This window comes from Neodiprion fabricii, chromosome 2, assembly GCF_021155785.1.
Source record: "Neodiprion fabricii isolate iyNeoFabr1 chromosome 2, iyNeoFabr1.1, whole genome shotgun sequence".
Classification (NCBI taxonomy): domain Eukaryota; kingdom Metazoa; phylum Arthropoda; class Insecta; order Hymenoptera; family Diprionidae; genus Neodiprion; species Neodiprion fabricii.
Window position 1 is genome coordinate 11,667,303 of NC_060240.1, and position 14,924 is coordinate 11,682,226.

The 14,924-nt window shown below is 43.5% G+C and overlaps 1 protein-coding gene and 1 pseudogene across 1 annotated transcript; both read right to left on the bottom strand.

Annotated features, from left to right (window-relative positions):
* Positions 1 to 2,109: 2,109 nt before the first annotated feature.
* On the bottom strand, positions 2,110 to 2,291 carry LOC124177056 (annotated as a pseudogene).
* Positions 2,292 to 8,891: 6,600 nt separating this feature from the next.
* On the bottom strand, positions 8,892 to 10,205 carry LOC124177020. Its single transcript, XM_046559029.1, has one exon. The coding sequence runs from the start codon at positions 10,203 to 10,205 to the stop codon at positions 8,892 to 8,894; it is 1,314 nt and encodes a 437-aa protein (XP_046414985.1).
* Positions 10,206 to 14,924: the final 4,719 nt, after the last annotated feature.

The following is a 14,924-nucleotide window of genomic DNA, read 5'->3' on the forward strand; positions in this document are numbered from 1 at the left end:
TAGTACTATGTTGCATATGGCATCAAATCGTCCGATACTTTTGCATGTTACATAAATCTCATATAAATTTATGCGATGATACATAACACTACCTGATTACTATTCATCATGTATCAATCAACGTGCGCTTATTCAGAACTTTAGAGTAAATGCAAACGTAAAGCTGTGTATGTCTTCACCACGAACAGGCCAACCAAGTAGCCGCAAATGATAAATATTAAATGTTTATGACAGTAATTTTTTTATATGGTTTCACGTACTACATGGCATTGTAATTCAAACAAATCAACAGTTGACGCAAAATGGCTGATTTCCATGAATCCAGAAATTGAATGAAATAAAAGTCTAGAATCTCGAGAACGTCTTTCCTGAAACGGAAGACAATTCGAAACGTTCCGGTTCGCATCACCTATAACCTGCGGTCGCATACTCGTAACACCTACGTCAACCTATCGGCCAGGAACTTGATTCGTGATTATCTTTCCGGGTTTACTTTCATTCTCTTAAATATTTACAATTGTACTACATGAATTTTGTTCAGACAGATGCGTGTTTGACATCGATATTCCAATCATTCCAAAATACAGTAAAAATCGTTGGTACCTTTCTCAGTTTGCAGATACGTTCTTCTCACTCTACGTATCTCGTTCTCACTTTTTCAGCATTGTAAAACAGAGCATTCGGTATGTGCTTATTACGTCTGCCTATGTTTCCTACTGTTCCCTACCCATCGGACTTCAGGCATAAAGCGCTTGCTAATTGTTTGGGTATTAGTCACGAGCCCACATCGTCGAGTGGCTAGCGTCAACAAAATTTTCAGTAGACCTCTTCTTGTTTCAGTAGTTTCTGTTCCCATTATAGACCAGGACAAAATTATTCACTTGTATCTAATTCCCCTACTGAGACTTTCAACGACGTTAAACAAGTTGTTCAGATGATTGACCAACGTCGTAAACTACACCCAAAAATAATTCCAGACCTACGTACGAGCTCCTAGCTGCGAAACTGCATCGGATATCGAATTTGAGTTTAGGACAGCAAAGTGCGGTTTTTGCGACGTAATTTTCAACTTAAATCGACAAATTATCGGAAGAACATGTCAATAAAGACCGTCCAACAATTACACAATGTATTTTTATTCGTATTATGAGAAATTTTAATTCTGCTAATAATGTAACGCGTCGAACTCAAACGACGAGGATGCTCGTCGAGAAATAATGTTTACATTGTGACATAATTGTCTACCTGGAATTTGATAGAAACGGTTCAGTGATAATAGAACTTATAACAAAATATTAATAAAATAAATCGGATTTTTCAGTTAATTGAGGAAAGGGCATGTAAAAACCTAGTTTGTACTACATGTACTACCAGTACAAACTTCAAAATCATTAATACGAGTTGACTACCATTTTTGTTAAATTGGTTTCTAAAAGCTTTGCTGTCCATCATATCTGGAATTGACTGGTAACATTGTTGTAAAAAATGTTTTCCGTTACCATCTTCATTCCTTGGATCATTGTTATGGTCAACAGCTCCGTAAAAAAATCCACATCGTCCACTTCCTGCAACATTTTCAACATTTTTAGCTTCCATCAGCGCTTCAATATCGCCTTTGCCATCAGAACGGGTATCGGCTGTTTCCTGCAATTTAATAAGTTCTTCCGTTTTTTTTTTTTTTTTTAATTGGTAAACACCGATATTAATATCAAATAAATTTCATGGAGAATTAATGTTTATGAATTATGAATCATTACGAGGGTACTTGATAAGATTATGTAAATTTATTGTTGTGTAACGGGGGACGAACGTAGGCCATTTCAAACTGCGTGTGACTACTGGCAATTGAGTCCGTAGGGCGGGGAGTTTTGGCCATTGATGCGCCTGCTGCTTACTCACTAGGATATATGACAGAAAATTTACATCATTTGTTACTACGTGAGTCTTCTCCAGGCAGCGTGGATCCAATAATGCTGCATCAACACCGGTAGTTATGGTGTTGCCCGAGTACAGAAGTCACTGCGCAGGAATACTCGCGAGTGACCTACTAGAAGCGATTTGGCTCACGTCACTACCATAGGTAGGTTCGGATCATTAAGTTTGAACTAATTTAAGCGGGCCGTTCCCCACGGCACTGCAATGCAGGGCCGACCAGCGGCAGAGCCAGAGCAAGCCCCAAACACTCCGCCACCTTCCAAAAATCAGTTTAATATTCTGGCTCCCCAATGGGGAGCCCATCAAATATTAAGCTGATAAGAACAGATTAGAGGGCGTTTATTTAAACAAACAATGTTCCCCCGGGCTTACAATTGTTTGCCCGGGGGTTAATACACATAATCCGACCTTGGCTGTAGCGTCGCTTTAGTGCGTTGAATATAAAGTATAAATCAACCTATCATTAATTGAAATTACATAATATGGAACACATGCAGTTCCGAAACTAAAACAGCAAGATAGAATGAATGAAAGATTAAGTCTATGGCTAAAATATACTAAAATAATGAACTTCACCCGCACAGGACTGCGCGGCGCTACAATTGGCGCTTAACATGGACAATTAGCCTAAACGAGGCCCGCGAGCGGCGGCTCTTCACCTGTTGAGTTGTAATTATTATTAGCGTTAGCTCCAGCGCCACGGCGTACGATTTGCCCTACTCGCCCCAAATGCAGCGTGGCGCACTTCGCGGGCTTGAACCGAAATCCAATCCCACCCGCCGCAGCCTCCACCGCCCCTAGCAGCACCTTCATGCCCTCCGGAGCGTCAGATATTAAGGTCAAATCGTCGGCATAGGCGAGTAGAATGTGCCGATGACCGTGAAGCGCGTAACCCGCGGGGTGGGCCGATGCCGTACGCAGCACCGGCTCCAGCGGCAGGTTAAACGCCGCAGGGCTCATCGGACACCCTTGACGTACTTTGGAAGGAATGATGACGGGGTCCGTGTACCCTTCAGAGGTTCGCACCCGGATGGAGCAGCCGTTGTACATTTTCTGCAACGGAGACGGGACTCCCACTTCTCGAAGTCACGCCAGATAGCCTCGTGAGGGACCGAGCTGAACGCATTCGACAGGTCCAATCACGCCACCATCACCTGGCGCCCTGACCTACGAGCGTCGGAGAGGATCTCTTACAGCACGAAATTGTGTTCATAGCATCCTTCGCACGGCAGGAATTCCTTTTGCTCCGGACTGAGCCTGTTTTGTGGACGGCACTAATCGCAGCGGAACTTCATCTCGCAGCCCTGGTGAAAATGTCACGTGTTATTTATAGTCGGCGTGGCCCCGAAACGCCCCCCACGTCCCCCTTGCCGAGGCGATATAACATTTGTGAATCGGAGCCACCGATTCAGCAGTGCCTTATTAATTAGAAAGCAAGAATAGAGGAGACAGAAAGGATTGGAATCAAAGAAGGTTATCTGAGAAATACAGAAAAGAGAAAGCGACAGTAGGAATGGCCTCTGTTACCTTACGAGAGAGTCGGTAACAGAAGGGGACGATAACTTACCTTTAGTATTGAACTGTAGGCTTGCACCACCAGCTTCGGATATTGACCGCCAGGGGGACAGCACCAGCCTGTCGCGCCTTTGGCCGATCGGACGTGACAGTCGCACCCGACCTCTCACAACGGACGGGCGTTGATGGTAGAGTGATCTCGAAGCTGTAAACAAGGGAACAAGAAGAGAACAGCTCGCGCTATTACCTTGGAGAAACTTCGAGACTTGCGTCAACTCTGGGCTGCCGAGACCAGAGGAACACAATGCTCGCACCGTTGCACTTGCAAATGGCCCTCCCGCAGTTACAGCCCGTTGAGTTTTCACACGTTTAAGTATCGGAGCGTAACCGACCACCGCGGCTTAGTATCGCGAGGGCACCAACAAGTATTGGTGCGGCGGCACGCCACGTGAAAGGAAACCGGGGGGAGGGATGGATTAACTGGCCTGGTGATGGGCGAGGGTGGCAAAGCAGAGGCGCCTTGCAATCAGAACCGTATGGCCGGGGCACCACTCGCCTCAGGCAGGTCCGCGCGGCGGCGCGAAGACCCCAGAGAGTTCCGATGCAGAAACTAGCGTATCAGATATTAAGGTGTGGCGAAGTAAACTCAAATCGCGTCCTTATAGAGTTTTAAGGACTTTAGTTGAACTTGGTCTGGCTTTAAATACGCGCGCTGAACAGCCATCACAGGCAAGGACTCGTGTAGCCGAGCTGATGAGCGCCGGTCTGTGCCCATGGCGCGGCGGTAGTAGTCCAGTCGGAATGTACAAAAACTTCACGTAGTTCTATTCTGAAATGCGTGAGTGCTGTAAATTTTTTTTCGGCTCAATTGGATCCCGAGAAACGTAGCCTAAAAAATGTGACAAGTTTTATTGACGGCCTTGCGAGAAAAAAATTATTTAATATTGAAAACGCTCCATTTCGAGTTGAGAGAAAAAAGTTTCAGACAAAAGTTATAGTTCTTGTCATTTTCTACAAAATTAGTCGTATGTAAAAATTACGTACCGTGGTTGGTTTGGCGGTAAATGGCAATGAATGAAAAACTCAATTGTTTTGTTTTATTGCATTCAGGTCGGCGAATTATCAACCCACATTATTCAAATCCATCATAAAATATAGAACCATCTTTCCTCAAGAGAAGCGCTCAAAATTTGCCCGGCTATGTCATATAGTTTAGAAACAATGATTTTTTTCCCGAAATCCGCCTTTCCTCAATAGTTTACTCCCAGATTACCTGACAGAGTGCAAATAAATCGTGGTGGTAGTTTTTACTACCCTCTATCTCGATCGGATAAAAAAAATTCAATTTTCTTCCAAAATAGCACGTTTTTCGCGGAAATAAAGTTTTTGCTTAGAAATAAATGGTGATAACTTTGTCAATTTTCGAGTTATCGAAATGTTCTCTGGAGATCTGATGAGTCTTTTTGAGATGCTAATTTTGGGAAAAAAAATCATCCCCTAATTTCCATTATAACCGGAGACATTGACATGTTTACCTATTAATTCATTGTTGTTGATGTAAGTAATATTTTCGAATGAATCAAATTCGTACGTGTTTCTGAGACATTCGGGTATGATGTATAATTTGTTTCATATCCCTCCTGTGAATTGATTTCATTTCAACGACGAAATCGCCGCGCTCTCCGGGTCCATTGCACCGGGTCGCGTAATCGCGAGACGCCCGGCCAATCGCGCTTGACTCAGCGTGGCTAAGATTCTTATAATATTATCACAAGCGCGACTACATACATAATTTACATTCCGACTGTACTAATATGTACCGCGAGCTAACCGGTCACGTAACCAAGGCAAGGTGACAAAATAAAAAATAATCTTCCTGGTGTAAGGATATTACGTAAGGATAATACGTAAGGATATTTCGTAAAAATCAGGGAGGGAGACAGGCACCTATTTGTCCGGATTACAATCTCGTGTTTAGCTCTCGCGTTTTCGCTAATTCGTTTTACAAAATGGATCACAACGTGGGGCCACTTGAGGCGTAAAATAAATCTCGCCGAAGATTTCTTCGTGACAGAGATGAGTTCTCTAACGAACTGCGTTCTTTCCGTGTTCAGCCGAATACCGGAAAACCGTGGATTATCAAGCAAGCTGCAGTTTAAATAAGATCCGATAACCCAAAACCACGCGAATTAATTTTAAACTATAGTGCGCATACGCATGGTGTACCTATAGATCAGACTCACACCGTCGAATCTCGTGTTTACCGGTGAGATTAACCCACATAACAGACGCACCGATATACTTCTCCCGGAAGTTAGTAGGTGTAAAGTCAACGTCGCATGTGTGCGTGAGAAGAGATACGCGCGTCAACGTTGCCTGGACAAGGCGTCACACATACAACCCTGCGAATAACATCTGACAATGAGCCGGCGCAGCTGAATCGAAGAGCAAATTTCCCATCCCACACCCATCTAAAAACAAAAAATCCTTTCAACCAATTGTTTTACAGTGGATCTTACAGTCCTCTGCATTCTCATATATTGCACTGCTACATCGCAGTTTTGACTGAAGAAAACGCTGGCAAAGAAAAACCCGCGCGTGTGAGCGAATCATTTTGCGTGAGTGCGCGTAGAAACAACACAGGTCTGCAACAAAATCCTCCTTCAAATGAAATATTACAGATATAAAGGTTTTAATTTACTGAATCTATAGGTACATGTTTTCCATTTGTTGCTGTGACGTATAAATTACGTTATATGATTTTTTTTATTGTACAAAATGCAAAATTCGTTTTGTTTTGTTTTTGCATTTACACTGCTTTCACCTATTTAAATAATGTCTGTATGTAAGTGCATACAAAACTAGTTCGAACTGATAGAAATAGAAAGAAAGATATCGTCTTAACGGTGTTTTCACACCTCTGAAATGTATGTAGAGCCAATGTATGCGACTGCGCAGTTCTTGTTGTAAATTCGTGAAAAGAAAGATAACTACGTAATATCTAGAATTATACTAGTAGATATATTTTCTGACGATTTTAATTTTAAAATTTTTCAACTTCACAACTTTTTTTCATAAATATCGATGCTATCATTAGTGTATTATTATAAATTGTGAGCAAATATGGCATTTTCTTGCAAAAAACATTACGTAAAAAGTATACGTCGTACACATTTTTTATTACTATATTTCGATACAAGAGCATCAAACTTATTATAATTATATACAATATAATATGGAGAATCAAAAGTTTTTGTTTTTGCAGACCAGTGTAATAAACGCCGAACGATCCGCGGCATAGCCGCGTTGTTTATGTTTTCACCGGACTCGACAAAAGAAGGGTATCGCTGTTACCATGCCGAACGGCGAACCCAGAAGGTAGAGGAAGGGGCAAGGGGAGGTAACGCCACAGAGTCGAGGCCGTAAACACGGTATAACGTATACACGCGTCTTGCTCGAGCCCGCCCAACACCCCGCGGCCCCCGCTTTCATCCAGCTGACCGACTACGACGCTCGCTCAAACGAGCAGGCTCCGCCTCACAACAAAAGCGTGAATTAGTTCTTCCAAGGCAGCTGACCAGGTCAGTAGGCGCTGTGAGGAAGACACGAACGATTGGAACACGGTCTCGTGCAAGGAAAGATTCAGAATCTTCTGTGTTGACTCAACAAGTAAGCGCGTTAGAACACGCAGTAACGCAGACCGACGAATAATACCAGTGATTCACTATCGAGTGAAAATTCGGCATTTGACGGAAATACTAGCCGCGGCTCACGCCAGCGGGGAGAGAACCGCGACCGCGAAATACGAGAAGTCGAACGTCGGCAGGCGGTCAGCCTGATACAAGAACGCGCTGCCGAGAACCGCGCTGCATCTCAAACGACACAGCGTCGAGATTTGTATCGTTTTCCACGCGCTGCGCGAAACGACGAACCACCGCGTCAACAACCAAGGCCGTCATTCAACGCACGTGCGTCCGCGCCGCCATAACCGACCCCGAACAGTCAAAACTCGGCGTATCGCCCGATTCGTAACTTCGCAAAACTCTCGCGCGACTGAAATCTAACGTTTCCATCCGAAGACCTCGCGCCGGAAGATTTTCTACGCGACCTCGAGCGTAGAGCGATCGCCGAAAATCTCACAGAAGAGCTTTTATAAGCGATTCTAGCTTTACTGTATGGTACTAAAGGTACTAAAACGTTTCTAAATGAATAATACTCTATCTACGTTACGAACGTTACCGTAAAAGTTATTTTTCTGTCGAGCAAAACTTGTGTTCCAATTGCTTGACCATTCGAAAAAAAAATATGCGAATAAGCGAAGAAATGCATAGGACTGAAAATACACCTCTTAACAAGGCCTACATCTTTGGTGGATACATGTCGAGATACATGTTTCGTCAGAAAACTCATATTTACCGAGATATTCAGCGAAAAGAACTTTTTTGTTTTGAAAAAATGCTTCAGAGGTCATAACGATAGATTTAAAAATTTTCTTTTTTTTTTTGGTGAGCTTTTGTGTAACATTTCTCACAAATACGAGCATCGAATTTTAAGTGGGTCCATTCCTTCGAGACATGGTTTGAATATTCGAGTTATTTTTTAGCAGGCTTCTGCGTTGCATTCGGCATGGAAAGAAGTAATTGAAAAAAGATCACTGTCCCGATCGGATTATTCCATCACATACATAAATTGATGGGTGACCCTTCCCTTAAGAAAGGCTACTTGTTGGAATTGTTTAGAGCGAGGACACCGATCAGACCATTGCACAATACCGATGGTCGAACGCTGCTTTAGGTGCAATAAGAAGGGCGTAAACAACGCATCCTGCAAGTGCCCACTCAACAAAGACTCGAAACCATAAACTAAGACGGCCCGGCAAACCCGCAGTTGACTTGCTGGAGAAGCGAAAGGCTTCTCCGAAAACAAAAACGAAGGTACAGCACCGAGTCAAAATCTGCTGTATACGCGAAGCGATTCATGTCAGAAACACCATCAGCACAATTGACCACAGTCGAAATGCCTGAAGTCCACTCAACACCGGTGAGCCCGGGGGATGAACGTTCCGACGACGTACGTTCCAACTCACACGGACGTACTCAAACGGAGCACAACAGTCGCGCAACAGAGACAAAGAATTCGGCAAGCCAAAGATCACTTCAAGCCAAAATTCACCTTTGGCGGCACGAAAGTACCGGCATGTTGTCCACTGCGCAGGGGCGGTTTACGAAAACGGGCGCCCTAGGCCTGACGAAATTAGTGCCCCCTCTCTCCTCTCCATAAAATATTTGAAAAAGCATTGGCTAGAATAAATAATTTTTATATTTCAAAAATAATTTAACGGAAACAGAATTTCAATCATACATATATTATGTAGGTTTGTGGGTAGGAATGGAGCACATATATATTTTATATTGGCGATATTGACGTTTGAGTGGACCCGATTAAAACGTTCGCTTTCTCGCTTTTAATCTTGCAAATTTATCGATGATTGCATCGGTCTCTGCCATATCAACAAGCTCTGAATTCGACGATAAAAACGCGAGACTAGAGAGACGATTCTGACCCATCGTATTCCGTAAATAATATTTCACTCTTTTCAACGTCGAAAAGGAACGTTCCCCTGTAGCATTACTGGAGAAAAGCGTGAGATACATTCGAAAAACGATATCCATATTGGAGAATGTAGCAACAATATTCTTCTCGCGAATGATCATCAAACATTTCCCAATGTTGATTTCATCCTCCGTCAATCTGATTTCCCGGATACAATTCCGGAAATGTATGCATTCTTCACCAAAATCGTTGTCGAGATCGGTGGAGTATGTCGTTCGTAAATCTTCACATTGTGTGATGATCTCTGCATCCGTGAGTGATGGCAAACGACTGAGAAAGCCAAAGCGAGCGTTGACATTTTTGTAGGCGAGACTTCTTTTTTCTAATTCGCCTGACAATCGATCGAGTATGACGAGAAACGTTTTTATACGCATGTTTTGTTTTCCGTCCAATATCGCTTCATTACCGCTTACCTCGTCAAATCGAGCGGTCCTTCTTCTGCGTCGTTGATTCTCATGCACATATTCGTTGCATTGAGATAGCTCCTTTGCTTTCTCTTCATAATCGTCGAAACGATCACGCAAACCGACAACAAATGCTTGGAGGGCATCATACAGTTGTACAAGTGTTGTCAAATCGATGTTAACGCGCTGGAGACTTTTATTCGTTTTTTCGAAACGCTCCAAGATATCGCTCCAAGTCACAGCCATTATGGCGGTCTCCAGCAAACCAAATTCTTGCGACAATCCTTCGGCTTCGGCTTTTGTGGATGGCTTTTCGGAACCATTTTCCGCAATATCGTCGAGGGCGTCTCGCAGACTCTCCCACGATCTTACGAGTGCTCGACATGCTTCCGCTCTAGCTGACCATCTTGTGCCAGACAAACTTTTGGGCAAGAGCATTCCAGGCTGATTTTCGACCTTCGATTTTATTTGTCCCCACCTGGACGTAGATGCACTCAAGAATGTGTAGACGTGTTGCACGAACATAAAAAATCTGGTCGCTCTCGAACAACAATCAGCAGCTGCTTGATCTACTAAATTAAGGGAATGCGCTGCGCACGGGACGTAAATCGCCAAAGGATTACGTTCGATAATTTTGGCTTGTACCCCACCGTAACAGCCCGACATATTGCTCGCATTGTCGTATGATTGTCCACGGCAGTCCTTTATGTCGATATCTTTGTTGAACAATACCTGCATAATCGCCTGCTCTATCTCAGACGCGCGGTGACCTTCAATAGGTATAAATTGCAAAAAACGTTCTACGGGCTCTCCGTTTTTGCACACGTACCGGATAATGAACGTCAACTGATCCGAATGTAAAATGTCGGGAGTCGAATCTACACTTATCGCATAATACTTGGAGGCTTTTACATCCGAAATCAATTTTTTGAGTAGATCAACATATATCATCGCAATGAATTCTTCGCAAATATCCTTAGAAAAATACGATACGTTTCCTTTTCCTGGATTTCCGAACCGATCGATGTGATTTTGGAGAAATGGATCGTTACGAGCCATCACTTCAAGAATACCCAAATAATTGCCATTGCTGACCGATCCAAATTTCTCTTCTGTTCCTCGGAAAGCCAAGCCTCGGGTTGCAAGAAACTTTATCGCAATTATAACGCGAGTCAGTACTTGTCGCCAGTAATTACATTCTTGAATGTATTGCACATGTAACTTGCTATCAATCTTTCCCAATAAATTTCCTCGCAGTACATGCTTTTGTGTATTTTCTCGATGACCAAGACTTCTCTCATGCTCAGCTATTCGCACATCATTCTTCCAGTCGTTGAAGCCTTCTGTAAACGCGTTTACTGATGTCGAGAATAGCATACAAGGTATGCAATACACGCAACCTTTCGAGTGCGAATATGTTAACCATTCTCGTCGGTGCATTTCACCATTTGATGTTTTTTGAAAAAATATTTGCGCAGTACAATATCTTGTTTTAGACCCATAAACGCGTTATAAACGCGTTTTGAAGCCCGAAAATTCTTCAATCTCGGATCCTCTTGCTCCAACGGATTTCGTAAAATGAAATCAATCATTTCTGAATTTCTTTTTGGCCACAAACCAGGGTCAGCAAGAGAAAAATCACGATCGTGACCATCGGCACGAGTTTCAGCTGCAGAAGTCACTGAATTCGTAACTTCGTCGATTATTTCCTCCTCCTCAGCCTCGTTTTCATTTTCGACAATAGATTCTACTTGCAAACGCGATATTTGCTGAAATCAGGAGAATGCGGGAAAAAATTGCAGGATATGGTAAGACAGGAAATATACATTGATGAGGGTTTTGGAACCAACTAGAATGGTTGCCTCGTTATTTTGGCCATTTTTGTGTTTGGGATCCACAGGATTTTTTCCCCAGATTCATCTTTTACAAGTGATGATAATTAATTATTTCAAATTTTATTCAAACGTTGGCGAAAGAAAAATAAAAAATAATTTCGAATAACAGTCTAATACGTATATTAAATTATCAGGGTACGTCGATATTTACCTCGCCCGTCGAATCTTCAGTTGTAGCAGAACTTGATGTTTGCGCCGTTTCTTGAACTGTTTCCCGATTGATGAAAAAAGTATCAATTCTCGGAATTTTTTGGGTTATGAGCGACTCTTTCTCCTCTTTCTCTTTTGTCAATTTACGGCGCTTGGCGCCACTCATTTTATTGACGCTCATTTGTCCAGCTGTCCGTTGTACTACAATGTAGGGACTGTAGGTTGGGAAATTTGTTCGCAGAAATGTTTGACAACAAAAATGAATTGAGCACGAAAAAACTTAAATTCGCTTGTCAGGATGTGTCGCAGTGGGCGTACGATTGGTATTGGTGCATAAGAGAAGAGGGCGCGCAAACTTGCGAATTTCGCCGGCCCGGGGCACCCCCTTCTGCCACGGCGCCAGGATGTGTCGCAATGGGTATACGATTAGTATTGGTGCATAAGAGAAGGGGGCGCGCAAACTTGCGAAATTTCGCCGGCCCGTGGCGCCCCCTTCTGCCACGGCGCCCACGGCACCCTAGGCTCGGGCCTAGCGGGCCTAGTGCATAAACCGCCCCTGCCACTGCTAGAGAAGGTACCAAAACACGCGAGGGAAATAATCTTGACTATACCAGAGCAACCTTCAACACGTTCGGCAATCTTGTATGCAATCGTATTAATCGGTGGAAAAACATTTCTCGCTTTCGGCGATACATGCGCAAATTTCTCCTTCATGCATAGAGACGTATATGAGTCGATAAAACGCCACGCGATGAACACGGAAAAGAAGACACAATCGTAACACCAGTGACCTTGGCCGACTATTAGTGAATTGTTCCGCAGGTACACAAATCATTTATGATTAACGTTGCGAATGAGGCTGGCACCCAGTGGTTCTCGATCATGGAGCAATTGGTTGACGAGATTATACTCTGCATGGACTTTTGGCTCAACTGGGGTGTACGAATTTACGATGACAATACGTGAAACTTCGGAGTGTCATCTGTGAAGATTTCGTTCAAGATGTACAAGGTACCTGTCGGCGTGGCCGCTACCGAACATGCAATCAATCCTGGATGTTCTTCACTAACCAATATTTACTTCCACCATCGATTTGAGCGAAGCCTTTCACCAAATCCCAATGGATCCGGAATCGCAGCCTTTGACAGCCTTCGTTCTCGAAGGCAAAGGCTTGTTTCAATACAAAAGGATGCCATATGAACTTTGCGGAGCATAAACGACGTTCCGGGAGCTTATGGACAAGCTTAGGGAGAAAATTCGACAAAAACTGATCACGATAGACCGCGAAGATCTGATAGCCAAGATATTCGTCTATCTCGACGATTGGAACATCGCCGCAGGGACCTTCAAAGACCATATTCTACTTCTGAAGACGCTGTTCGACGTTCTAATCGAAGCGAAACTCAAAGCCAACCCGGAGAAGAGCCAATTCGCAGTGCCTGAAAACAAATTCCTTGGATTTAACGTCGACAAAGATGGCCTACGACCAGACCCGGCTAAAATCGCTCCATTAAATAACATTGAAAGACCGGGGGGTCAACTCTGAGAACTAGAACAGAAGTTACCATTCGTACTTTACACCGATGCTTTCGATGCAGAAATAGGAGCAGACCGCATCCATCGTGGACCGGACAAAGAACACCTGATTCACTGTCTCAGCAGAGCATTAAAAGGTGTCAAGATAAAATACTCGACGACGGAGGAGTGCTTGGCTATCGTATGGGCAGTCGACGGCAAGCTACGTTGCTATCTCGAGAGAACACCATTTCGAGTTGTGACGGATCACAACTGCCTGAAATCCCTTATGTCCATAGAAAATCCGACTACCCGACTTGCCCGGTGGGTACTGAAGCTCTTGGCGCATAAGATCACGATAGAGTATCGTAAAGGCTCGGAAAATGAGGCCCCGGATTACCTAACTCGGAAATTTTACAATCCGTCGCGACACCCGACAGATTGCATCTTATGCAATCAAACTCATGGATCGGCAGAAAGATCGAGCTTGTGAAGAAGAAACCGAGCGTATGCCCGGAATTTAAGATCGAAACCGATGGAAGGCTGTATTACTGCCACCCACACCCGTTGAAAATCATCCTGGGACAGAAGACGGCCTGGAACATGGTCGTTACAGAAGAAGAAATTCTTCCGATATTGGAGAAAAATCATTTCCCAATCAACGCGGGTACTAAAAAAACGTATCAGCGTATCCGAGAGTAGTATTACTGGCCTGTCATTTACGAAGACGTCAACGAGTTCGTCTCGCAATGCCACACCTGCCTAAAGAAAAAGGCCGATCACTCGAAGAAACGAGGATACTTGTGCCTGACGGAATTTCAAAGCTCTTGGCATAGCATCTCGATCGATATCGTAGGACCGATGCCCAGGTCGAAAACTTTAGTTGCTAATTGGTCCCCCAAATTTTGCTTTTGTTGCTCCTGTAGTTTCGCCGAAATTGAGGGCGATGTCAAGTTTAAATAAAAATTTCTTCGTGCTCCAGTATTTTATCAACGATTATCGTCTGATTGAGTTTTGAGGGTCGACCACGCGCTAGATTCATGACATTAAATCAAAGTTCACGACAAGAGATTCGAAGATACTGGAGCTGATGCGGAGGAGAGCACGGAAAAATCAGCAGTTGAGGGAAAATACTAATCGAGTTCGGCAGGGATAAAAAACGCCGAAAGAACGCTGGTTTCATTGATTAAGACTGGACGGCAAAGATCAGTAAGGAGCCGCTGGAGTACATTGTAACATCGCCACACTTGAATCTATCCAACCTCCTGTATCAAATATCACCGTCAAAACATAGCAGACATCAAACGAAAAGCGAGTGCAAAATGTATATATCGCGTACATCGAATCGAATATCACGGCACGACATGTCGACGGCACTCCTTGTGGTATCGATCAAAATTATCGGATTATTGAATCACTAGTACCTAGAATCATGTTCCCTTCAAATAATGGATTCAAAAACTAATCTACGTGGAAAGTGCCGGGGAGGTAATATAATCATAAACAGAGAATGCTTTAGACGATACATGGTTATCTGTTCTTTCTAAAGTCTCACGCTGCTTTTGGGACCGAAACATGCAAACATGCGGTCCATCGGCCCCCTCAAGGTGCTGAGGGGTCTAGAATAGCCCTCAGTCTTTTCGCGATATGAGTCAAGTAAAAACGGTCCTTCCTCGTACGTTTAAAATAAAAGCCAAAGTAGAGATTGGTTGAAAAATCGGTCCACTTGGACATAATTCCAGGGTGCGACTTTATTTTAGGCTTATGGGGAGAAGGGGGGGTGATCAGAAGTGTCGATCTCGATCTTCCGAACAATGGTTATTACCATTTTTATCCTATCGATATTTGTTGAGTTAGACTGTAAATAGGGGTAAAAAACGTTTCTTTTTTTTAATTA

Bases quoted from the DNA above. Each gene is read 5' to 3' on its own strand.
- LOC124177020 (XM_046559029.1), bottom strand. From the start codon at position 10,205: ATGCAGGTATTGTTCAACAAAGATATCGACATAAAGGACTGCCGTGGA.